At 53.2% G+C, this 26,535-nt stretch overlaps 1 protein-coding gene and 1 long non-coding RNA gene across 3 annotated transcripts in view; one reads left to right on the forward strand and one right to left on the reverse strand.

The window, feature by feature from the left end:
* The window catches only part of NID2 (nidogen 2), a 51,942-nt gene that overhangs the window by 16,700 nt on the left and 8,707 nt on the right, over positions 1-26,535 (reverse strand). Inside the window, exons 3-9 of one of the 2 annotated variants that reach the window (XM_039535003.1) lie at positions 19,577-19,809; positions 15,469-16,178; positions 13,095-13,244; positions 12,759-13,004; positions 9,743-9,943; positions 7,164-7,394; positions 1,601-1,744 (exon numbers count right to left, since the gene is read on the reverse strand). In XM_039535003.1, coding sequence (XP_039390937.1) covers positions 1,601-1,744; positions 7,164-7,394; positions 9,743-9,943; positions 12,759-13,004; positions 13,095-13,244; positions 15,469-16,178; positions 19,577-19,809 — 1,915 coding nt within the window. The remainder of the gene's footprint in view (positions 1-1,600; positions 1,745-7,163; positions 7,395-9,742; positions 9,944-12,758; positions 13,005-13,094; positions 13,245-15,468; positions 16,179-19,576; positions 19,810-26,535) is intronic. The other variant, XM_039535004.1, reaches the window with a different exon arrangement.
* On the forward strand, positions 17,241-20,218 carry LOC120403653. Its single transcript, XR_005597645.1, has 2 exons — positions 17,241-17,381; positions 19,642-20,218. It is a non-coding gene; the product is annotated as an uncharacterized LOC120403653 (long non-coding RNA).

Consider the following 26,535-nt stretch of genomic DNA (forward strand, 5'->3'; position numbering starts at 1 on the left):
GCAGATCTATGAGCCCTCCCCTTTCACATACTAACAAACAGCAGCTCAGTCTGCGAGAAAAACTCCAGCTCGACTCAAACACACGGAGCCCGATCCTGATCTCGCTTACACCAGTGTAACCCACTGATGTGCATGGCAGAATCCGGCTCCGAACATCCCGCTTCCCCCCAGACATGTGTCTATAATTTCTTCCCTTCCAGAAAAATTCTTGGGAGACTTCCTCCCCCCCCCCACCCCTAAAAATGTTCAACATAATTAGAGCAGGATGACAGGATGACCCTGGAGCTGGGCCAAAACCCGCAACCAAGCTCCCGGAAACGTTGGATTCCTGTTCAGCAGCGTAGGCCCAGCATTATTGGACTTCAGGGAATCTCTGCCATAGGCCCACAAAGGAGTCAGCACGGTCCAGGGGATAGTCAGAGACCTATGTTCTATTGGCCTGAAGAATCACCACAGGCAAGTCATTGGGCCTCTCTGCCTCAGTTTCCCCTGTTGTACAATGCTGCTGCTGACTTTCTTTCGTAAAGCGCTTGGAGCTGTACGGACGAAGGATGCTACCTACTAGGTAAGTATTATTCCATTATTATGTGGCTTTTCTCAAGTCGCCGGCCCAGATCCTCCAAAGTACGTAGGTGTCGCTCTCGGTGGCCTGAGGCATTCTCAGCCCCAAGCGAGGTACCCAGGCTCTCTGTACAATGCACAGGGCGAGTGAGGCTCCTCCAACAAGGTTCCTCAGAAGCCAGCAAGCTGAGGGGGGTGCTGCCAAAGCCAGCCAGGCGGGAAATGCCAGGGAGCGGGCCTCAGGCGCCTAGGCCGCTGGCCTGGTGTTCCAGGCTGATGGGCCAGAGATGGGCACCTCCCTCAGCTGCAAACCTGCTCCTGGAGACAGGCCCCTGAGCCAGGTCGGTCGTCGAGGCAGCCCAGGCCCTAGCAGTCTGCTTCTCACACTCTCCCGTCCGCCCGCCATTTCCCTGGGCGCTGGCGGTCTCTGTGCGGGTGATGTACTGCACCCCCTCGTATCAGCGGCCTGCTTCCAGCCCTCCTGCTGCACGGTCTGACAGGTGTCGGGCCTGAGGCAGACTCAGAGCATGCCTCTGGGGTCAGGCCCTGCCGGCGTGACAGGATCCCTGTCGGCGTGACGGGATCCCCGCCTGGTTTGAGAATCCTTCGGGCCTCCAAGGCTTTGGCTTGAGCTGGGCTCAGAGCAGCTCGCTCGCTGGGAGGTGGCATCGGCAGCTTTGCAAATGCCAACTGGTGGAAACTTAGGAGCCTTGGGGATTTAGGCACCTCCTGGGTTAGGCAGCACCTAAATGGTGGACTCAGGCACCTAAAGAGGCAGAAAGGCACCTAAATACCTATGTGGATCAGGGCCATACTTGCTGTGTACCTCAGTTTCCCCATGACCATGATACTTACCCTGCTTTGAGCTCGTCCGATGAAAAGTGCTGGGTACACTCTCACTAAGCGAGTATCGTTATAAATCTCCCTTCTGGAAGGACGTACAGAGAAAGGCAAGATGGCGGATTGTAGATCGCCAAGCCTGACCTGCAGAATTAAGCCTGCGATCGGCGAGAAGCCGCTAGCAATGTTCTCCACTTACCCACGCAGTCTCTGCCATCTCCCCGATAGCCGACCGTGCACTCACAGGTGTAATCCAGGCCGGTGCCCGGCTGGCACCGCGCTGTCGTGTCACAGGCATGGGTGCCGTCGTAACAGGGGTTCACTGTGCTCAAGTCGGTGCCACCTAGATTGGCCAGAAAGCAAACGGCAAACCTGGATGAGGCGCCACGGGACGGGTATGTATATTACAGGAGAAGCCAGAGAGCTCAGAGCCCCATTGTACTGGGCACTGCACAGGCACATAGCGAGAGAGTCCCTGCCCCAAAGGGAAGAAAGGGAAACAGAAGTGAGGTGACTTGCCCACGGTCACCCAGCAGGGCAGTGGCAGAGCTCGGAACAGACCCCAGCTCTCCTGACTCCCAAGTCCAGGGCCTTACCCCCTAGCCCACGCTGCCTTCCCAGGGCACACAGCTGTATTGCATGTGCTAAGCAATGAAGATGCCGTATCACTTGACCACCGTATCACTCGCACACAGAGCCCAAGGGCGAAGTTCTCTAACCCACCAGGCAAGCCTGGCCTCTGGCATTCTGCTCTCCTTACAGGTGCCGGCTGCAGAGAGGGGGAAGGACGTCCCAGGGCACTGCGGCTCTGGAGGAGAACTGTGCCCCAGAGGTGCAGAAAGACCCAGGGAGTGAGTGAATGCACCTTGCCGGCTGGCACTTTCTAAAGCCAACCCATGTACAGCTGGTTACCCAAAATAAAGAGACAGAACTACAGTAAGTGCTGCTGGGGATGCAGCCCCTGGCTAATTTAGGGCTGGACGCTGCTCTGTCCTGCATCCCAGACAGGCACTAAGGAGGTGGGAGGCACCCCCTTAATCCGCTAGACGGGCTCCCCATATACGGGCCCCTCCTGCACGTGGCGCAGCTTTGCTCCAGCCTGCCAACACAACAGCCAACAGCTGCGCCAGGGAGCGTCCCCCACGGAGCAGGAGGAAACCAGGGTGCAGAGTGTGACTCCAAAACAATCTGCCCCCCGGCTGCTCCTATGCGCTGCCCCAGGCCCGGGCCCGGGCCAAGCCAGAACTGGCTCTTCGAGTGCCCTGTTTAGGGAAGTCAGGGAAGAGACTGAATTCACCTTTGGACTTTGTCTCTAGGTTAGATAAACTACTTAAAACCTCTTAATTCACTGGCAAGATCAATTCAAAAGGTGAGGAGCCTGACTCAACACCCGGTGGGGTCTTTCCCATAGAGTTTGCATGGCTTCAGTGGATGCTGGATTGGGCCCTGGGGTAGAAATTTCAAAAGCACCTGAGTGATTTAGGATTTTAATTCCCATTTCCAATAGGCTCCTAAGCCACCTAGGTGCTAAGTCTCAGGGAAGTCATTGATTTCAATGGGAGTTAGGTGCCTGAATGCCTTTGAGGATCTGGGCCTTGGTGACGTAGGTGCTTTTGAAAATGTTTCCCCGGATCTGTTGCGAGTTTGCGATGAAATCGAGAATTGTTGGTTTAGGTCTCCTAGAAACAGCACCGAAAAACTCAACGAAAGGAATTTCCGGGATGGTAAAGTTCCACCAGCTTTAAATATAGATAGACCAGCCAGGACCAAACCCTGAAGTCTATAGTCAGTTTTTACACAAGCCAAACTCCCGTTGACCACACCGTAAGACATGAGTAAAGACGCGCCAGCTTTCAGCCAAGATCGTAATTCAAACGATTTAGTCTCCTCTGCTGCTGCGTTTTCATGGGTTTTCCTGATGGAAACTGGCATGATCTACATTGGCCCATCTGAAAACCAACTGGAAGAACAGCCCAATTTATAACGTTATCAGCTAGAGGGAGCAGGTGTGATCTTCTACACATTTGGACAGGTCCCAGAATACCCCTCTGGGTAACAAATGCAAACCACAAAATCAATCCAATGGCTGGAAGTTGAAACTAGATACATTCAGATGGGAAATTAGGCGTACATTTTCCAGGGTGAGTAATTAACCAGGGGAACAATTTGCCAAGGGTCGGGGTGGACTCTCCATCGGTGACCATTTTTAAATCATGGTTGGCTGTTTTCCCAAAAGCTCTGTGGCAGGAATGATCCGGGGGCAGGTCCCTGGCCTGGGCTATACAGGAAGTTAGACTGAATGATCACAATGGTCCTGTCTGGCCTTGGACTCCATGAATCAGAGTCCGCAGGGCTGGATTGTATTTTCACCAGAAGCCAATGCACGGGGGCTGGGAAAGAGCCATGACTTCCCCCACTCCCCATCAACCTGCACAGGAACCAGGGCCCTGCAAGGGCTGCTCTCCTACCAGGCTGGGATGGGTGATACAGGAAGCCCCATGGGGGAGCACTCCAGCATTTTACAGCCCCTTCCTCTGGGCCGGAGACAAGCTTGCCTGGCTTTAGCCCCAGAACTCCCACTAGCGCGGACGTGACTCCGGCAGCTCCAGCCCAGGATCCTATTGCTGAGAATGCATCGGGCTGGCACTGGGACCGTTCCAGCCCAAGCCCCCTGGGCACACGTTGCCTGGCTTTAGGGAGGCTGCTGGGGCTTCCGCTGGCCGTGGCCAGAGCACAGCCCTGCCTACAAATCGCAGCTGCTAACTCCCAGCCCCAGCGCCAACCTTCCCCCAGCGCGGGGCGGCGTGGATCCGGTTTTGCTTGGAGTTCGGAGCTACCTACGGATCCGACTCTCCCCAAAGTTCTGGGGGGGCTGGGACTTGGGTCTTCACACCCAGCTCTGTGATCAGCCCAGGCTACGCAGACTTGGCCGTGATCCTGGTGTAATTCGCTTGCTGCAGGCCCCTGACACGGAGCCGTCCCACTCTGAATCCCACTCACATTTGGTCCCGGTCGTGCTCTCAAAAGGCTCTTCCTCTCTCCCATTACTGCACTTGGCTGGCGTCCCCCTTTGGATCCTTTATGGCCTCTATTAAATGGCTTGACTTTCTGACCCCAAGAGCTGGAACTAATTTACTTGCTAGGGTAGGAGGCTTGGGAGGCTTTCGTTCAAGGCTGCTCCTTAGGCAGAGCACATGCACCCTGCACACGCCCTGTCCCTTCACCCTGTAGTAGGAAGAGCTCTGCACTCCCAAGTGATTGCCCCGGGCGAGAGTCAACATGCCCTTTAAATTCCACACAACGTTCCCGTTCCCGGGGTCAGGAAGGGAAGAGGAGGGTCGTTAGCTCTGGCTCCCAATTACTGATTCAGGAAGGACACGGCCCCTTTTACTCCATCCTCCTGGAAACAATGAGGTTCCCAGAAAGTGCAGGCAGCTGTGTTGTTCTACATGCATTCCACTTAGATAACAGCTCCCCCGGGACCAACAGGGAGATTGGGTTTCAGGCTCCACTCATAGGAAGACCCCTCTTCGGAGGGATAACCATCTCTCTGCTCTGACGGTAGCGCGAGAGCGTCCCCACCCTAACCAACCAGACCACGTGGCCTTGATCAGCTCTCTCCTCCCCACATTTACACCAGATCCACACTTCGGGCCTTCCGGCTTCTCTGTCCTTTTGCCACTGACGGTGACGTGCAACTCAACAGGTAACGATGCAGACACTGCCAGGGCCTGATCCAGCACCCATGGAATCTTTCCACTGATGCCGGCAGGCCCCGGATGCACCCAGAAACCTGCTCACTGCGCGCATGGTACTACGAAATACACTCAGCACCACCTCTGATCAACCCGCTCCAGGAAATAAAAGTCTGCACAAGGAATGCAGCATCTGGCTCCAAATCTGATCCTGTACAGACATAATGAGAGCTTTTCTTCTTCTAGCTTTTCTTGAGCAACTCCTGTGCCAGTAGATTAGACAGAGATTACACCCCCCCACACACATCCCGGTACACAGAACTCCCAGTAAAGTTTCATGTAGAATCTGCTTTGGCTGAAGAACAAAAATAATGAAGCAAGAACGTGAAATGTCCACCCCACTCTGCTAACGTGCTGTCCTTATGCCGTGCAAGAAGGGACTGAAATGGCTAGATGGGTAACACATGGATGTCCCGGTGCCTTTTTGGATGAGGAGAGACCAAGTCCCTTTGAAGCTGTGTTGCCAACCTAGCCATTTCGTTCTCTAACACGGTCTGTTAGACACCACCATAGTAGAGTTGGGTGGAAAAATACCCATTTTTGCTCCTTTACTTTTGTCTTAGAGCCAAAGCCGAATTTCGTGAAAGTTCACAAAGCCGGGGGAATGTTACCACTTTCTTGACTAAAGTTTTGAAGTTGTAGGAAGCAGCAGCGGCTGCTGGGAAATGGGGTTCATTGTATTTCAAACAATGGGCGGCTGTGACATCACTGGATATGCCAGCATGGAGACAGACCTCTGCCAAGAGAAGGCAGGGGGAGATGTGGGTGGGGGGGAGGGTACTTGCTTTCCACCTGGCCCATCACCATGTTTTTTCATGGCTGGGGACAGGGTTGCAAGTCAAAAAAACACACCAGACCCCGGAGTTCTGCCTTTCAGCACTGAGAATAAAACTCAGCACAAAGCAACACTTTGTGGTTATTCTGGGCCAGCTCTGTCCGCCGCATAGATAGCTTTGTACCCTCCCTGCAGCAGAGTTTACAGCGGGAAAGAGCTGCCTAAAAACCAAACCGAACGTATCTCAAAGCACAGCATATGCCAGCCAGCGAACCCCCTGCTGGTACCCCACGCACTCAGACTAACAGCTTTCGCTGTGGGCCGAATCCTGAGCAGATGAGGTCCTGCAGGGATCTATCATAATGGCACGTGCTTAGCAGGACAAAAAAAATCCACTCTCTTCATAGTCATCTAACAGCAGTGGGAAAACTCCACCTGGGTGAAAACGAGGCAAAGCCAGAGAGGTCAGCGGTGTTTTGCCCATGTACACGTGGCCTAAATGAGCGCCACAGACATTTCCTACGGGGGTTGCTATTGGAGCGCGTACAAGCCTGCGTGTGCTCACAGGAACTGTATCATTCCACCAGCAGTTACACCCAGGGCCAGGCTGCCACTTGGACCATGCGCCTGAGCAGAGGAGGAAAAATTCCTCTTGCCCTCTCGCATGGGCTACCGAGACTTTCGGTCTGGGGCCACCGGAGTCAGCCGGTCATTCACAGAATCTCAGGGTTGGCAGGGACCTCAGGAGGTATCTAGTCCAACCCCCTGCTCAAAGCAGGACCGACCCCCAACTAAATCATCCCAGCCAGGGCTTTGTCAAGCTGGGCCTTAAAAACCTCTAAGGAAGGAGATTCCACCACCTCCCTAGGGAACCCATTCCAGTGCTTCACCAGCCTCCTAGAGCAGATGAAGAGAGAGCTTTGACCCCTGCCCAGCCCAGCTGAGCCACGGCAGGGGGTGGTGCAATATACTGCCAGGAAATCGCAACCCCCAGGGACCAATGGGAAGCAGGGGAGGGTTGTGACTCAGGCCTCCCAGGTCTAGTCTCGGTGGTGCAGCTCGCCACTCCACTCACAGCCAGGCCTGTAGTCACATTAGACTGACACTGATCCTCCCTCTCCTTGCCGCATGCTATTTTAGGCCACACTGAAAGCAGGGGCGTTGCACCGGCAGGGAATTCGGCCCGTAGTTTCAACAGGCCGACGAGTCGAGGATGACTCGGCAGAACTCACCTTCTCTGGAGCCAATCTGGTTGGTGATGGCGTAGCGCAGGACCCGTTCCTCGTCGTTGTACAAAGCGAAGATCCGATCCACGCTCAGCTGCTGGATGGCAGGAACGTCCCTGTGGTGGCGGGCGGGTGGGCAGTCGTGGAAGCTGATGTTCTGGTGCACTCGGTAGGCAAAGGTCTGGTTGATACTCCCGAAGATGAGGGAATACTGCCGGTAAGCTGTGGAAGTCACGGCTGCAAAACAGCACCAGGGACCCTCATCACACAAGCATGCGGTAGCTTGATGAATTATTATTATTAGCACTGCAGAAGTGCCTAGAACCTCCAATCAGGGATCCAGGCCCTACTGGGCTAGGCACTTTCCAAGCATGGAGTCCCTGCTCCAAGGAGTAATGCAACAACAGGTGGATGGAGCCCAAGCAATGGAGAAGATATATGGAGATGTACCTGTCTCATAGAGCTGGAAGGGACCCTGAAAGGTCATTGAGTCCAGCCCCCTGCCTTCACTAGCAGGACCAAGTACTGATTTTGCCCCAGATCCCTAAGTGGCCCCCTCAAGGATTGAACTCACAACCCTGGGTTTAGCAGGCCAATGCTCAAACCACTGAGCAATCCCTCCCACCCCAGTGAGCTATGAACAAAGAAGTAAATACAACCGTGTTTTCACGGACTAATTCTGCGCACTGATGACCATGATACTTTCACTGGCTGGAGATGTGAGCACTGGGCTTGGGTCAATGGCCTCTGGCTAGCCCTCAGCACTGCCATGCAGGAAATAGGGTGGCCAGGTGCCTGGTTTTTGACAGGAAAGTCCGGTTGAAAAGCGGATCTGACAGCGTCCGGTCAGATTTACTGACTGGACAACCAAAGTCCGGTTACTGTGGGTGGGGGAGGTGCCGGGTCATCACCCACGCCGGCCCCATCTCAGCTGGAGCCGCTTCCTACCTGCATCAGGCGGCTGCAGCTCCCAGCCCCAGCTCCGCAGAAGGGTCCCTCCTGAACCAGACCAGGGTGGGGAAGCCAGGAAGAGCAGCGAGCGACAGGGGGAGGGGGAAAGAAAGCAAATGGGGGTGGGGCTTTGGGAGAAGGGGCCGGGCAGAGGCGAGGCCTCAGGGGGGAAGAGGCAGGGCAGGAGAGATTCCGGCATGCTCGCGGGAGTGGCAATCCTAGCAGGAAACCTAGTGATTTCACGATGAAGCAAGCATGCACAGCACAGGGGGGGAATATGGGAGGGAGGTTTCCTATCGCTCAAGCATCGCTCCTGCCGTCACGTTACAATGGCAGCCACGCCAATCTCAGACTACAAAATCCGAGTCAGGGCTCAGATCTGGATTCCAAACACCCCCTGTCATAAACAGATAGTTAAGGGTTAATGTCTCTTTTACCTGTAAAGGGTTAAGAAGCTCAGTAAACCTGGCTGACACCTGACCAGAGGACCAATAAGGGGACAAGATACTTTCAAAACTTGGTGGAGGGAAGTCTTTGTTTTATGTTCTTTGTTTGGGGTTTGGTTCGTTCTCAGGGACTGAGAGGGACCAGACGTCAATCCAGGCTCTCCAAACCTCTCTGAATCAGTCTCATGTTTTAAATTTGTAAGTACCCAGCCAGGAAGGCGTGTTAGTCTTATATTTGTTTTCTCAACCTGTAAATGTTTCTTTTGCTGGAAAGATTCTTACCTCTGTTTGCTGTAACTTTGAACCTGAGGCTAGAAGGGGTTTTCTCTGTCTATATAAATTTAAATACCCTGTAATGCATTTCCCATCCTGATTTTACAGAGATAATTTTTACCTTTTTTTTTTTTTAATTAAAAGCTTTCTTTTTAAGAACCTGATTGATTCCTCTTTGTTTTAAGATCCAAGGAGTTTTGATCTGTGTGAAGCCTCTCAAGGCAACCCAGGGAGGGGAAAGTCTGGGGGGAAAGGAGGGGGGATGGTTAATTTCGCCTTGTGTTAAGATCCAAGGAGTTTGGATCTGTGTTCCCCAGGGAAAGTTTTGGGAGGACAGGGAGTGTGCCAGACACTGGAATTTCTGGCTGGTGGCGGCGTTACCAGGTCTAAGCTGGAAATTAAGCTTAGAAGGGTCCATGCAGGTCCCCACATTTGTACTCTAAAGTTCAGAGTGGGGAGGAAACCTTGACACCCCCATATTCTGGACTGTTCAGTTCCTGGTTTTCGGCTGATCCCTTCAGCAAGGCAGAGGCCATCTGCAAAATTCAGGAGAGGATTTTGATCTGGGATTTGGACTCCATCTCTGCAGTCCAGTCCTTTTCGGCTGGGAGGACGTTATACGAGGCACAGAGTCCCGGAAATGCACCAAGTCCTTCTGCCTAGAAAAGGGAGGTGTCCTCAAAACAAAAAGGGGAAGCGCGAGTCCTACAAGGAAGCAGTTTCTCTGCAGATAATGGTGGAAAATTTAAAAATGGCCATTGGTTACTTGAAAACCCCCGCAGAACCCTGCGGAATTCCAGTGTGCATAACACGCTGTGGGCAAACACCCCAGCCTGGCTAATGGCAGGCTATCAACATTTGCTCTGCAAAACAAAAACACACAATGAATGAGATTCTGGGCACCTTCAATCATACCTGAGTGAGAGTAGTGGTAAAGTTCCTTGTACGGTGCAATGTGGACAGTAAAGTTCTCCGGAATAAAAGGCACCTGGCCCTGAATATTTGTCTTAATGCTTAAGTAATTTTCTGGACCCAGGCCATCAGCTGTTTGAGTGATATGGACTCTCTCCTCTCCTGGGTAGAAGGTGACTTCCAAACTGTGGGTGAATTTAGCACCTACAGTGAACATGGAAGAAAACCAAGCTCTGTTAAAACTGTTTTAATGGATAAACTAACAATCTTTTTACCCAGTTCTTAGATTATATTTGAGACAGATAACACAAGCTAATCGTTAGCCCAGAGTGAATAATACCGACCTTTTCTGAAGCCTCTGGATTCAAGAGGCTGGTTTAAAGATCTGCATGTGCTAATATCACACACGGCCTACCAAGCTGAGCACCACGTCACATGCACCTACAAAGGGGAGACTAATCATCTGAGTCGTTACCCAGCACGGAATAGGTCAACGCTGCTAGTCGCTTGGATTCCAAACCCGAGTTCGCACTACGCGTTCACAAGTACTGACCGGATTTATTGGCAATAACGTTTTGGGTGTAAAGGCTGGGCCAACGCTGGTGTAATGGGATCACATGGGGATGGAGATTCTGCACGGTGCTTTAGCTTCCAGGTCTGTGGAGCCCGGGAGCACCCGGAAAGAGCACACTTATGCCCCAGTCCTCGGAGGTATCGTGGCGCCTACCTCCACTGGCTATGGGCCTTCGTCCCAAGAGAGGAAAATGCCTCTTGCTCCTGTAGGGAACCCTCTGGCCTTTCAGGAGAGCTCCAGAGAAGACCAACCAGAGGACAGTGAGTGTCACAGAAGGGGAATAAAAGGGAGGAACGGGGGTTCTTCTTGGTGATTGCTGGGCTGCCCCTGGGCGGCGGCGCTGAATATATATATATCCCCCCGGCCCGTCCGCCTCTCAGTTCTTCTTCCCGCCCCGGACGGGTTAGCTGAACTGTGGAGTGGCCACTGTGGCGGTGCCGTGGTGGTGCAGTGCGTGCAGCCGGGGCGCCGCAGCGCCAGAAGAGCGTTGAGCCGGCCACACTTCACCGGCCCCGGCGCCGGTGTAACCTCGCTGCCCTGGACGCCACATACTAAAGGAAACGCGGAGCTTATTGCACTGACAGCCCGAGCCTCGGCCCCCCGAGCCGCCGGCCGTGCGGTTGTACTCTGCTGAAGAGGAAGCCAGCCATGATGCAGCGCCCAGCGGGAACACCGCGCAAGGGTCTGCAGTGTCGCTCCGTTCCGCCAGTAGAGTCACCTCGGCGACTCTCGGTCCGGCGCCGATCAACACCTCGGCACCGCTCCTCATCTCGGCACCGATCTATACCAGCCCAGCCCAGCAGCCCACAGCATGGGGGTTTCTTGCTTGGCCTTGTCACAGGCCCCCTTGCCCCCTTTCCCCACTCGACCGACGCGCCTGGCCGCGCGCTAGAAGCGAGAGTAAGCCCCGCCCGCGCCTGCAGCAGCGCAGAGCTTCCCAGCCCCCCCGGTGCAGCCAGTCGCAGATGTCCCTGCTCCAATGGTGGCGAACGCGCCCCACCACCTACGGGGGGCCGGGTCTGTCGTCGTCCTCATCACCTGTTCCATCGGATCCCTTCTTTTTTTGTTCGCCTCTCTCCTTCCTCTCCCGCATGGGCCAGCTAATATCGACAGCTGGGGTCCTCGGTACCAATCAATGTACGTACCGCCTCGGTTTATTTCTCTCCTTCCTTCCCGCCGCCTCCCTGTCCCTTCAGGGACCCCGAGAAGGTCGAGAGACTCCTGAGCTGGTGCCACATAGAGAGAGTGCCTTCACCGGGCGGGCAGGGGTTTTTTCTATTCCTATTATTTCCTCCCCCAAAGCCAAAAGGAGGCCGTCCGATCCTGGACCCTCCCGAAGCTCACCGGTACCTGATAAAACTCAAATTCCGCATGCTGTACCGTCCGCATCGCCCCCCCATGGACTTGGTCGTCACAGTCCGAGGGCCACCTCGACACCTCAATTGGTGGTAAAATCCTCAGGTCGTTATGCAGGGTACCCATTCCGCCCGCCGTGTCCTCCTGATTCGCCGGCTGGCCTGACAGCATGGCACACCCTGCTGCTCGAGCTGTCGTCCCGAGAACCATTTCTCTCCCCGTTGTGGCGGACAACCCTTTCGCCCCCCTATTTCGGTTGTCCTGACTACTTTGGTCCCTTAAGGATCTCTGTCTGTTACGAGGCGCCCGCGCTCATCTCGGGCAGCAGCGGCTCACTCCTGGGCGTCCGCGGGCCCCCCGCCTTCTATATCGGCGCACAAAGCCACGGTGCTCAAGGCTGAAAGGCACCGGGTGCGAGGAGAGGAGGGAAAATGTAAGGAAGTACGTAGCCATTACACAACACAACCTGTCACAGGGGTGGTTTGCCCTTACGGGCCAGAGGCCTAGCCAGGCCTGATTACACCTGGGTTGGCTCAGGTGGTCCCACCGGAAGGGCAGCAGGAACCCGCCGTGACAGGGGTCGTGAGAGTTGCTGAGACCACTAGGGGCAGGGGGCCTGGCCGTGAGCTGGGACCAGAGCCTCAGGCCAGCAGGGGAATTGTGACGGTGTCGGCTGCAGTTCTGGTTTGCCATGGGGCAAAGGAAAGAAAAGCCTGGCCAGGAGGGCCTGGGAGAAGCCCTGTAACGGGAGAGCCCTGAAGAGGGGAGAAATTGTTAGCAGGGCACCACAGAAGCACCCCTGGCCAGGAGCGGGGGCACGGCAAGCAGGCAGCTGCCTGCCACGATCCCCCAGAATAACTCGTTTCCTCCATCAATAGAACCAGCCCCATAACTTTGGAGATTCAGAAGGTGAAAACAAGCAGCACCTCAGACGACACTGGGTGTTCATGACAATTAGCTGTTCCACCCCACCCCTCTCACTCCTCGAGAGCCCCCCAACGTCAATGGGAGATGCTCCCCTGGGAGTCAGTGGGCCCTGGCCCACGCCCTGTTTGCACTGCGTACTCAAACGGGATGCATTCCACTTACCAGTGACACTAAAGCCGTTCTCGTAGCCTGGTTTTTCCAGAGCAAAAAGCCACCCGAAGAGCCCTCCGATTGGAGTCAGCGGCATGAGCGCCCGAGCTGCCGGCTGAGGGATATGGCTAATGGCAGTGTAGGCTCTCCCATCGTTTCCAACTATGTAGGCATGTAAGTCAACGGCACTAAAACGTACGGGCGTTTGTCCCACCAGGAGAGTCCCACTTACTTTACCGTTGAGACGGTGAGCGGCCCCTGGGAAGAGGACACAACATCTTGGATCAGTCTCAAAGAACAAGTCAATGCCAGAAGCTCTGAAGCCTGCAAACACCCGCTACAATTTACCTTCTGGCAAGCAGTGTCTGCCGTTCCCATAGAACTTGGGCTGGCAGTGGCAGCAGAAGCCGGTGGCATAGTCCGTGCAGAAGGCATGCTGGGAGCACTGGCTGCGGTTCCGGTCGCAGGTTTCCTTGCTGGCAGTATTGTACGTGAACCCTACATCCAAAGCACAGGTTAGCGCGTAGTAAGGAACCAGGCCTTAGCACGTCACCAGCTGCACAGCACTCTAGTAGCGAAGCTGTACAAAGCCGAACAAAAACCTTCAGATCTTAAAGGAAACCTGACAACATCATTGTCTGGAGTGGGAAAACACAGCTGTCCCTTCAAGGTGGGTGGGATTCTGCGCAGACAAAGCTCTCACTGACTCCAAAGGGAGTTTAGCCTGCAGCAGGACTGCAGGCTCGGGGCCTGTGTCTTAAACACGTTTTCCACTGGTGAAAACACACTAGTGTTCCACTGGTGAACAAGACAATAGGTGCAGACACAGCCAGTGTGTTCCACTGTTCCCCAGTTCTACCCAGGGGCCAGGCATGTACTAGTGGAAAAATCCATCCCAAGGAGAACTGCAGCAGTACAGGAAACCTGCAGACTCTATTCCCCCAGGGGGTCTGCAGCCAGCCAGCGTCCCTCATCCACAGGGGTGAATTCCCCCCGCCACAGACTTGGGGTGGGATGGGTGACTGTGTGAATGATTAAACCCCAGCACCTCCACTGGCCATTCTCCAGGGTGCACATGGGGAGATGTTCTTAATTAGCACCCTGTACTGTCGGAAAGGACAGTTGTAAAATTCACGTAGGCTGGGAGGTTCCAAGGGGCTTAGGAAGTTAGGCACCCAACTCCAACTGAAGATCAAAGGGATTTTAGCACCCAGCTCCTTAGCCCCAACTGAAAACTCCAGCCGGAATCCCTCCTAGATAGTGAGAGACACAGTCATCATTGCATGGGCCCAGGGCAGACCGTGAACCCATTTCAGATGCCACCATTCACTAGAGCGAAGCGGCTTACAAAGCTGCAGCCTTCGTGGGAATTGCCGTAAACGAGCCGGAGTCCTTGAGTTCAGTGCAATCACCCCTGGGGGGAGTCTGGCCCAGTGTACGTGCGCACACAACTACCGCCTGCCTAGGTGCTCTCAACATTTGCCTTGGTAAGGGCCAGTTCCTAACTGCCTGTCGTTGCAATGGCTGAAAGGTTCAATTTCTGGATTTTCTTGCTTTTCACTTTCCTGGGCAGCTTTTTCCTCATGCAGCTTGTATTTCTCAGCAAACAGCCGGGCTATAGTACTTCAGCCGGCAGCTGTTAAACATCATGCCTCATACTTCAGAAAGCCTGGAATCCCCAGCCCAGCTCTCTCTCTCTCTGCACATTAACAACAACTCCGTACTCTCGTTCCCTGTCACTCAGCTCCTCACAACTCAGGAGGAGGTCTGGCAGAGCTCCCCATGGCTTGTGCCAGCTGTCACAGGCACAGCCAAGCGCAGTGCGCCAGCCAACGCAAGCCTCTCACACAAAGACGCTACCTCCCTCTGACTTACCTTCTCCCACATTCCTGCCCACCTTCCCCGACGTAGGACCAAGGGATTCGGCCCAGTTATCATGTCCTTAAAACGTCTCCAAAACTCTCTGATAATCTCGCCACCTCCACCTGGTCCTCGTGGAGTACGAATTGAAGCAGAAGTAAGCTTGGAGTTCGCTCTGATCACCTAATCCCCCAAAGAGTTCCCACAGCTCCCCTGCCTTTTGGGAGCCGGGGTGGCCCCTCACACGCTTGTTGCAGGAAGTTAAACAATAAGATTTCTGAATATTACAAGCACGTGTAAAATGTGCCGTCCTGGCAGTTAGTTCCCTGCGGTGGAGAAATCACTCTTGCCCAAAGCCAGCGTAGGGTTATGCACTGGCCCCCTCCCAAAATAACGATGCCCCTGCCACTGTATTATCTGTACTTCCCCACTCCAAACCTTAAGCTAAATCCCCCTTCCCGTTAATGTAGCTGAATTCCTGCTCTAGTTAAGGGAATCAGAATCTGACCTTGTGTCACTGCTTTCCGTTCACACTGCTGGGGCGAAGGTCATTTATTGCTCAGTGGGTACGAGATTTTAAGTTCTGCGGGACATGGCCAAGTTAAATCGCTCACTATGGGCCACACCCTCAGCTGGTGTGAACTGGCGTCACTCCCCAGACTCCAGTGAAAGTCCAGCTGGCTTCAATGCAGTTGATGCCAGTTTACACTAGTGAAGGTTCTGGCTTGATGGATCTTCATTTCACTCATTTCCTAATCAACAAACAGGACTTTCCGGTGAAGAGTGCTTTAAACGCTGTTAGCTACAAAGAAACCCAACAGCTGGAAATCAATTACGGACACTTTGGGCTCATGTCACTTACCCTCCCGGTTAAAGCTGCCGTCTTCGTCCACACCAACTACCTGCCTCCCACGATTAAAGGAAGGGGAGTTCTCTGGGTAGCCCTGATGCATGACCTCCCGCTGTGGGTAGACTGGAAAGATGTCGGACAGTACAGTGTCACTGTCTGGGTAGGGCTGGGCCTTGTCCTGCTCAGGGTTTGCTGGCAGCCCCTGGGTCGTTAGCTCCAGCAGGCTGTCCTTGGTCTCTAGTGAGGACGGGTTTCTGATTCCTGTTTCTTGGGAGGACTCCACTTCATCTTCCAATGCAGGAGGCGCCTGGGACGGCCCTTCCTTCGTCCCATGCATTTCAGGATAGGCCGGGCGACGGCTGGACACCAGATACGGCAACGTGGATTCCAGCTCCGAATCCAGCCTGGCACCGGAGCGTCTTGGCTCGCTGTACAAAACATCAAGTCTCGTGTAAACATCAGGCACCAGCTCAGTCGGGAACTCAATGTCGTCTTCTTCGTTCTCGTCGTAAAAGGGCTCAGGGTAGTCTATGTCCTCATCAGGATAGTCAGCGTCCAGGACGTTCTGCTCCAAGGTGGTGCTGCTGAGCGTGCTCTCCACGGGTCGCGGGGAATGCCCCACGGAAGGCTTTTCGCCAACTCCAGCTGGCATGACGTTGTCCAGCGGGGAGGTGCTGCCAATGTGGAAGGCCCATACGCCAGGAATCCCGGAGTTGCTTGTTCTAGATACAAATTACAAAGAGTTACATGCGACTACTATTTACAGCTGCTTACAAGTCACAGAGCGTCCCATCCAGCAACTCCTGCTCAGACAAAATCTCCCACTGTGCTCGATGGCAGATTTGCCTGAGGACCGACTGTACAATTGGAGCTACTGGTCGAAATGGTCAGAAATGGCTAGCGATTGGGGGGGGGGGGCGGCAAACACCTGAAACACCTTAAAGGGGCCTGATTTCAGAAAGTGCTTACTACTCCCCTCTGAAAAAACGGACCCCTTTAATAATAATACCTAGCACTTACCTAGCTCTTGTCATCGGTAGATCTCCAAGTACTTTACAAAGGGGGAATCAGTATCATTATCCCCATTTTACAGATGGGGAAAACTGAGGCACAGAGCGGGGCAGTGACTTGCCCAAGGTCACCCAGCATGCCTGTGGCCAAGCCAGGTCTCCTGAGTGCAATATTCTACCCACTACACTGCCTCCCTTATGGGGCCTCAAACTGGCCCCCCTTAAATTGGAATCACTCGTCCCATTTGAAAATTTCAGCAATGATCTTTCTGGCACAGGAGAGGATCAATATTTTATGTCAGGAGGAAAAATCAAAGGTTATTTCTTAGAAAATCTCAATCTATATATGTTTTCACAGCTGTTTTTTAATTCAATTTGATGAGTTCTACGCAGCCTGCTATTTGAGCTGCACCAGGCCTAAATAGGCACTAGTGCCTTGTGGGAAAAAAAGGTTTCTTTAGAAACAGTTGTGCCTTTATGTCACATTTTCTGCATTTTTTTTCTTCCCTTGTTCTTTATGGCTGAGGTCAGCTGCGTGCAGGAGAACAGCTGGTACTTGAGAACAGTGATAATGTACAGAACGGCTGCCATTTCCCAAGCTCAACGGCTCCCATTGTTTGGATGAAATCCCCCCTCTGTGCAGAAGGCCAATACAAGGCGTATCTGACACTTAAGGACCATATAAGCCCAGTTTTAACGGCTTCCCCGGTGTTCTGCCTCTCTGTACACGGGGGCGTTTCAGCCCTACTGAAGTCTTGCACGGGTTGGTGACATCACGATCACTTCCATGGCAACCGATTCTGATGTCTCCGGCTCTTTAACTTTCTCCAAATTCATAGACACCTAGAGCTAAAAGGGAGCCCCAGAGGTCATCTAGCCCAGCCCGTGTGCTGACACCTCAACTCGCCCTGACAGGTACTTGTCTAACCTGTTCTTGAAAACCTCCAATGACGGCGTTTCCACAACCTGCCTTGGTAACCTATTCTAGTGCTTAACTAGCCTTATAGTCAGAAAGTTTTTCCCTAATATCTAACTTTAGTCTCCCTGGCTGCAGCATGAACAGATCACTTCTTGTCCTCCCCTTGGTGGACATGGAGAGCAACTGATCACCTAAGTTCCCTGTAAGCTGCGTGGCCGTGCAGCAGCCTATTTAGCGCCACGCAGGCGCTCAGGGAACCCGGCCGGACCTGCCATGGCCGGGAGAGGGGCACCCCTTACCCTTCCCCCAGCCGGCCATGGCGCCCCAGCCCCACTCAGCCTGCAGCCTGGACCTGCTGTGGCCAGGGCAGCACAGCTAGAGCGGCCCAGAGCCAGCCGCGGCCAGATCGGGCCCAGCCGCAGCCAGAGCAGTGCGGCGTGGCCCGACTCCGGAGCAGCCCGGACCCAGGCATGGCAGGGGTGGCCCGGGCCTGCTGGGGCCGGGGGAGGGGCGCCTATCCAGCAGCCCCAGAGCTCCCACGGCTTGGAGAGGCGCCTCTCCCCCACATAGCCCAGGTGTTGCTGCAGGGAGAGAGTGGGGGGGAGAGTCCTCTCTCCCTGCGGTAGCCCCGGAGCACCATCCCTGTGCCCCAGCCCTGAGCCTCCCTCCCACACGCTGAACCCCTCGGTCCCACCCTCACCACGTGAATTTTGTTATGTGCACCAATATGAAGGTGGTGTGTCATATTAGCGCACATAACAAAATTCATTCTGCACATGGGTGGGAAAAATTAGAGGGAACTCTGCTGATCACTCTCCTCTTTATAACCACCTTTGAGACACCTGAAGACAGCGAGCGTGTCACTATAACAATAGCCTGTTCCGCAAATCCTGGACTGTGTTCTACCTCATCAAAAGCGCCGAGGAGCATTGGCAAGAACCGATGAAATCCTGGAGCTGCTGAAGACAACAGCAAATCTCCCATTGACTTCAGTGGAGCCAGGGCTTCACCCAACATATGGGCTCGACCAGTGCCAATACACAACCCATCCAGCCTGCTTGTTTTCATACTTCCCATGTCTTAGTGGCACCTATTACGTCCCCCAAGCCAGCCAGCTCATCAAGTGATCCATCCCATCGCCCAGTTCCAGCTTCTGGGAAACGGAGGCTAGGGACACCACCCTGCCCAATAGCCATTGATGGACCTATCCTCCAGGAACTTACCTAATTCTTTTTTGAACCCTGTTATAGTCTTGACCTTCACAACATCCTCTGGCAAGGAGTTCCACAAGCTGACTGTGCGTTGCGTGAAACAATACTTCCTTTTGTTTGTTTTAAACCTGCTGCCTATTAATTTCATTTCGTGACCCCCTAGCTCTTGTGTTATGAGAAGGAGCAAATAACACTGATTCAGCTAGTCCGGTGGTCCCTAAACTTTTTACCTCGCAACCCCCAAAGTCCTAGCCACACCCTCCCGCTCAGGGCCGGGAGTGGGGCCACAGCTCCAGGAGGAGGGGAACATGGGGGGGGGATAGCTCAGTGGTTTGAGCATTGGTCTGCTAAACCTAGGATTGTGAGTTCAAGCCTTCAGGGGGCCACCCAGGGATCTGGGCAAAAATCAGTACTTGGTCCTGCTAGTGAAGGCAGGGGGTTGGACTCAATGACCTTTCAAGGTCTCTTCCAGTTCTAGGAGATTGGTATATCTCCAATTATTATTTTTATATAACACAGACAGGGTAAGAGGGTCAAGGATGAGGGCACAGCTGGGGTGGGAGCAACGCCTCGGCCAGGGCCAAGGCCGACCTCTGGGATCTGACGTGTGGGACCAGCAGCTGGGGCCGGGGCCAGGAGCAGACCTGGGTGATGCTCCCTCCCCGCCCCGCATGAGGGCTGGCCCGGGCTCCAGCCACACCCCCCCGAACGTTCTTCCACATCCCCCCTAAGGGGACCTCTGAGCTAGTCAATACCTCATTGCAGTAACAGGGGTAAGTAAACTGTAGGAAACCATCAACCAAGGCAATGGGATTAGCACGTGTTTGTGCGGACCAGATTCCCAAAGGGGATGTTTTCCCTCAGGCAACCTCTGCTTTTAGCTCTGACAGATCCAGCAACCGGCACTGCAGCAGCCTGGGGTTGTATCTGATGAAAGAGCCGCGTTATACGTTCATCGCGCCCCCGTCCATGCTACTTACTGGTAGAGATTTTTCACAGATTGCTCGCTGCTGGTGAGAGTGTAATACGGCCCTTCTCTCTTTAGGTAATCAGTTTCGCCTCTGCTGAAACCCACTCTGGCTGGCAGCTCCAGCTGGACATTGTAAGACTCCTTAGGCCGAGTCCCAAAGAACTGAAGGCCGTCATCAGGATAAAGGAAAAGGGCATAGGTGTCGGAGTCATCGTAGGCTAAGACTGCCTGGAAGGTGTTCCGCTGCAGAAGAAAGCAACATCACAAATGTACGGGAGACTTGTTAAACGGAGGAGGCTCGGATGCGGGAGTCACCGTGAGAGAAAACCCTGGAATGAGGGACACAAACTGACCTCAGCTACATGAGACTTTGGTTTTGATGCAATTAGTTCACAGCAATTCAAAATAAGGGCACATCAAGGGGGTTTGGAACTCTGGGACCAGACTGGGTGACATCTCCGGTGATGAAAACGTGAGAGGTAGGGACAACGGCTCGGATTTCGCAGGAGAGTTATACCTGAAAGTCTCTGGGAATTGGGCATCTCATTCCCTTGGAAAATCCCACTCAACGTGCTTAGCCAGAAAATCTGTCAACAGCAACCCTCTCTTATCCCCTTCCCCCTGTATGTCCAGCATTAGAATGATTACAGCCCTCCACGCCTCGTTCATTGAAGGGAGAATTATTATAACCAGCACCTCTGGAATCTAGGAAAATAATGTAGTGTCACAATCTTGCATGTGTTGCAAAATGATCCATAAGTGTGATATGTTCTGGGTGTTTAAAACGGGAAAGGGGGGAATCGTCTCCCTGTTACTCTCTCTCACACACACTGACACACACTCTCTCTCTGAATGAGGGACCGGAATATTCGCTGGAACTACAAAAAATGTGCCATCTAGGGCTTTTACCCTGAAGCGAGACCTCCTAGCATATCATAGGAAACGTCATGTGAAAAAATTGGGACTGGAATGTGTTGCTAGAACTGCTGTTAGCAACCCCAGCACTGTAGAGAGGAACAAATGCAGTGTGCGCCTTCCACTTCTCATGGGATTTGTGTTTGACTTAATTTAACATGTATCAGAGGGGTAGCCGTGTTAGTCTGAATCTGTAAAAGCAGCAAAGAGTCCTGTGGCACCTTATAGACTAACAGACGTATTGGAGCATGAGCTTTCGTGGGTGAATGCATCTGACGAAGTGGGTATTCACCCATGAAAGCTCATGCTCCAATACGTCTGTTAGTCTATAAGGTGCCACAGGATTCTTTGCTGAATTTAACATGGAATTCTTGCCTCAGCTCGCACAGGAAAGCAGCCAGAGATCGATAGAGGCTCAAGAAGAACCAAAACCGTTCCACATTCTGCATTCGTTATTTCATATGGGAGAGAGCTGGCTCACTGGCTCAACGGGATGTGGTTTAAATTTGGCTTAATGAGCTTTTTGTGCAAATGGTCCACTTCAAACAAGGAGAGAATGATGAGTTCACACCACAATGATCCCATCATGAGGCATTTCCACTGTGGAAATCCAGGCACCAACTTCTACAGTATTGCCCACCAGCCAGTCAGACCATGAGACTCACCATCTGTCCATAGATTAATCCTCCGTCTCCAGACATGTTACGCGTGAAACAAATTTTGCCAGCCTCAGTCCCAGTCCCTAGGGAGCAATACAACCCAGCTGGCAATCTCTGGGCAGGACAGCAGAGGACCAAACAAGGGCAGGAGAACAAGGCTGCAGTCAGGAACAGAGATCATTCACCAGACCGTGTGGGGACTGTGGCTTCCATAGCTCTTTCTCCCATTACCCACCTGCCTTTCACGCTGATCTGATGTTCAGACATAAACAACCCTCCCAAGACTGTCAGCGTCCTTGCTGGGGTAGGGGGAAATCGCGTTACATAAACAGGGGCTGTGTAGGAATTAGTGATGACGAACACGACATCCTCGCTGACCCCCACCAAGTGGTGATGACTCCAGCTTCTGTCCGACTGAGATGGGGCAAGAGAGACACCTGAATTTGCCACTGTGAGCCCCGTGAAGTCTTTTTGAGCATCCTCCGGCTCCAGGAAGACACATTATTATTAACGTGAGGCTAGATTCTGCTCTCATTTATACCTGGAGTCTCTATCTCAACCTATATAGCTATATCTCTAGTCATAGAATCATAGAAATGTAGGGCTGGAAGGGATCTCAAGAGGGGGGCCAGGCCCATGTGCTGAGACAGAGTTAAATAGACCCAGACCAGGGGTTCTCAAGACAAAGTTTTTGGTGGTCTCAGAGTGCGGCCATCAATTCTTGCTGGTGGCCGCTCTCACACTTTTTCCTAAGATACTTAATCTGCTTTAGGAAAAACATATAAATATGCACATAGACACGTCCAAATCAGTGTAAAATTACATATGGCTAGCTAGGAAGTCTGCTGGGAAAAGAGATCCTTGTATGTTTGTTAATATCACTTTTCCCAGCAGACTTACTCAGCCCTGGGGACAAATTCAACCCTGGATAAGGGTCAGGGGAGGCAGCGAGGGTTGGGGACGACAGGGTGGGTGGGTGGCCGGGGGAGGCAGGAGCATGAAGCCCCATGGCCAGATTCCAAAGCGGCCACAGTAGCCACATTTGAGAAACGTGACCTAAACCACTCCTGACAGGCAACTGTCCTGCCTGATCTTAAAATCCTCCAAGGATGGGGATTCCACAACCTCCCTAGGTGCCTGTTCCTGTGCTTACCTACCCTTAGCGTTAGAAAGCCTTTCCGAACATCTAACCTAAATCTTCCTTGCTGCAGATTAAGCCACTTCTTGTCCTGCTAGATGGACATGGAGAACAACCGATCACTGTCCTCTTTATAACAACCTTGGACATATCTGAGGACTGATATCATTTCCCCCCTCAGCCTTCTCTTCTCTAGATAAACATGCCCAGTTCTTTCAACCTTTCCTCAGAGGTCAGGTTCTGTAAACCTCCTCTCCTTTCTGCTGCTCTCCGCTGGACTCTCTCCAATTTGTTTGCGTCTTTCTTCAAGTGTGTTGTCCAAAACTGGACACGGAACTCCAGCGGTGGCCTCACCAGCGCTGAGTGGATGGCAACTATTAACTCCTGTGTCGTCCATACAACACTATTGACTTCAGTGGAGCTACTCCAAATCTACAACAGGATCAGGTGAGATCAGAACCCATCCCAAAACCCTGAGATTGTCACTTTACGATCACTTAGGCTATGTCTATGTAACCCACACACCTCCTGTCCCATCTTGTGGCACCGAGTCCACGTAGAGCGAGATTAACGAGTCTGCTCTACAGCCTTAGATAAGAGCCACGTGGCTTTTAGCTCACCCTGTAGAGGCTCATGCACCAAGCTCCAAAAGTCCCAGGTTCAATCCCGCCCGCTGATGACCATGCTCTGTCGGCGTTACAGCTACACTAGCAGTGCTTTACCAGCTTACTATACTCCCAGTGTGGACGCAGCTATACTAGCAAAGCTGCAGTTCATCTGAGTATTGTAAAACCCCTATACTGGTAAAAGTGCAAGTTTTGCAGCTCTATCTACATCATGCTGGCACAGCTCTGTCGGTCGGGGATCACACCTCTTTGCACCCCGACTGACACAGCTATGCCTGCAGAAGGCTGTAGTGTAGACATGGCTGGCTGTAGCCCTTGTCTACACATAGGTTTTGTACCGTTATCAATGTGGATTTTTCCCCCCCCCAATATAGTTCTACCGGTGCAACCCCACATGTGGACATAATTATATCCGTATAAAGGTGCCTTGTACCAGTGTCGCTTATCCCTCCTCCCAGTCACTGTATGATATCCCAGAATAAACACATTTATCCTGGCATAACTGTCCCAACACTAGTGGCTTGGTACGATGTGTGTGTGTAGACAAGGCCCAATGCACAGGAAAGTAAGCTGCTAATTCCTCAGAAGGTGAATCAATATACCACACGTCTCCTTGGAGCAGATGTACCTTGTAACCAACACCAGGCCAGATCGCTGGCCCATGTAAATGGCGTCGCTCCAGTGAAGCCAGTAGACCTGTGCCCATTTACACCAGCATTGTCTAAAAACTAGTTATAAGCAGGAATTTTTGGACTGACCAAGGAGCGGCTCCAGTTAGTGAAGCTCAAAGGACGTCCCAAAATTAAAAGAGGTCTCCAGTCCATTGTCCTTGGGTGAAATTCACCCTGGGCAGCCACCCAGCACATCCACCTCCCTACCTACGTCTGCGAGACCCTCGTCACCAGAGTATCTGAGGGCTTCACCAACACTATTTGATTTCATCCTCAGTCCCCATCCGAGGTGCTATTAGTCCCATGGGAAACTGACGCCCGGGGTGGCTTAAAGGACTTGCCCGAGGTCATACAGGAATCCTGTAACTCAGCCAGGAACTAAGCCCAGAGTGCGAGTTCAGGGCCCTATCCCCATCCTTCCTCCTCAAAATAAGTGCTGAGCAGGTCTTGGGCTGGCCCTCTGCACAGGGCTGAATTCCCCACATACGGGCCGATCAGCCACATAACAAGCACTGCATTGGTTCACCTGCATGGCTCCAGGATGAGACATTCATCTGCTTCAACGCTGTCCTAAACAAATTCCACTTCCCTCCCTTCCTCCCCACAGGCTCCCAGTGAGTTATTCCCCTGCAATAGGGTTCTTCCATCATTTTTCTCTCCTTTATCTTCCTGGCTCTTAACCCCAGCTCTTCTTTTCCTGAGCACACAAGAAACTCCTCCACCACATCTGATTTTTCCTTCACAACCAGGGGACTTTTATCCTTCCCGATCCTTCTGTCTTCACATAATCTCCCAAACTCTCTCTCCCAACTGAGCACCAATTCCTGGCTTCACATCAACACCCCTGGTTAGAAGAACTTCGGGAGAATAGAGAGAAAACACATAATTGGCCACATTCTGGACTCCGTTACGTTGCTAGCTCAGTGGATCTACACCGGGAGAGCTGAGGGCAGAAGCAGACCCCCTAGTACAATATAATCAGAACCTGTATAAAACTGCTGCCTCTATTACCAAAGTGCGCTGCTACCAGGTGGGCATTTCGAGAGGTCCTGAAAATTTGGGGTGAAATCCTGGCACCAGTGAAATCAACGGGAGCTTTGTCATTGACTTCAGCAAAGCCAGGATGTCACCCTTAATCAGGCGCATGTTTCCTCTGAATGTTCTGCAGAACGTTCATTATCGGCAGGTGTTCACAGCGAGCCCCTTGCAGAGTAACTAGTCCCAACTCATCCTGAGTGAGCTACCTTGCAGGACAACCAGTCCACCCCCCTGATCTGCTGAACAGCTCTGGACTTGCCTTTGAACTTTGCCCCTAGTTTAAAGGAACCTTTGTACTGCATTCTGAGTAATCCCCAAACACGATTCTCCTGTATCTCACACCAGCCCTCTCGTGGCTGAAACCCCATTGACTGCTTTGGAGTGACTCCTTCTTTGCACCAATGGGAGGGAAGAATCCGTCCCCCAGTCTCTACTGAAACATTTTTTTTTCCTGAGTTTTGGGTTCACTGATTTAATGAGGCTGAATCTGTGAGTCCATCAATTCCCCACCTGGAAAGTGCGTAATAATATTTCCTTTCTCACCGTCTTGGTCTTGTCTTTTCATACAGGCAGGGACTGTCTCCTGCTATGTGTATGTATCAGGGTTAGTATAACACCAACAGATCCCGGCTCGGTGGGTGGGATCGAACCTAGGATCTCTGGAGCTAAAACACATGAGCTTCTACTGCAGGGGCAGGCAAACTTTTTGGCCTGAGGGCCACAGCGGGTTTCCAAAATTGAATGGAGAGCCGGTTAGGGGAGGCTGTGCCTTCCCAAACATCCAGGTGTAGCCCGGCCCCCAACCCCAATCTGACCCCGCTTCGCCCTGACAGCCCCAGGACTCCTGCCCCATCCAACCCCTCTGTTCTCTGATGCCCTCCAGTAATCCTGCCCCATCCACCACCCCTGCTCCTGTTCCTGACTGCCCCCCACCACCCCATCCAACCCCTTTTCTCATTCCTGATTCCCCTCCCCGGGATTCCTGCCCCATCCACCACCACCCACTCCCTGTCCTCTGACAACCCCTGCCACCCCATCCAACCCCTCCTCTCCTTCCTGACTGCTCCTCCGGGACCTCTACCCCCATTCAACCACCTCTATTCCCCACCCTCTGACCGTCCTGCCCCCTAGCCACACCCCTGTCCCCCTGACCACCACCCCCAACTCCACTGCACTCTTACCACGCTGCCTGGAGTGCTGCCCAGAGCACCGGGTCAGGCCACGGCTCTGCAGCTGCAGCTGCGCTGCCTGGCCGCCCAGAGCATTGCCCCAGCGGTGGGGCGAGCTGAGGCTGCGGGCGAGGGGGAGCAGCAGGGGAGGGGCCGGGGGCGAGTCTCCCAGGAGCTCAGGGGCCAGGCAGGAGAGTCCCGCGGGCCCTACTTTGCCCACCTCTGCTCTACTGCCTGGGCTAAAAGCCACATGGCTCTTAGCCGAAGCTGTAGCAGACTCATTAATCTCTAGGTGCTCTAGCTGCCATTAGGGCCGGCACAACCCATTAGGCGGCCTAGGCGGTTGCCTAGGGCACTAACATTTGGGGGGCGGTGACCGCGGCGGCTGGATCTTCGGCCGTCCCGGTCGTCGTCGGTATTTCGGGAGAGGGACATTCCGCCACCTCTGGTGGGGGTGCCATTTCGGGGGCGGGACCTTCCGCTGCCTAGGGCGCCAAAAAAGCTGGCGGTGCTCCTGGCTGCCACTAGAGAGGGACAGAGGCACCACACCCAGCAGGCCTGGGTTACACTAGCACAGAGGGGCCCTGCTCTCCAAACGGGTGCTTTAAGGGCTACTGCAATGTAAGTACATAAGGAGAATGACCTGCTAGTGTTTTATTTGGGGGAAGGAAGGAATTGAAAGTATGTTTAAAAGCCTTTCCAGAGAAATGATGGAAAATGAAATCCTATGAATGATCCGATTCTAAGCGTGCT

The sequence above is a fragment of the Mauremys reevesii genome, linkage group 4 (assembly GCF_016161935.1).
Source record: "Mauremys reevesii isolate NIE-2019 linkage group 4, ASM1616193v1, whole genome shotgun sequence".
NCBI lineage: Eukaryota > Metazoa > Chordata > Testudines > Geoemydidae > Mauremys > Mauremys reevesii.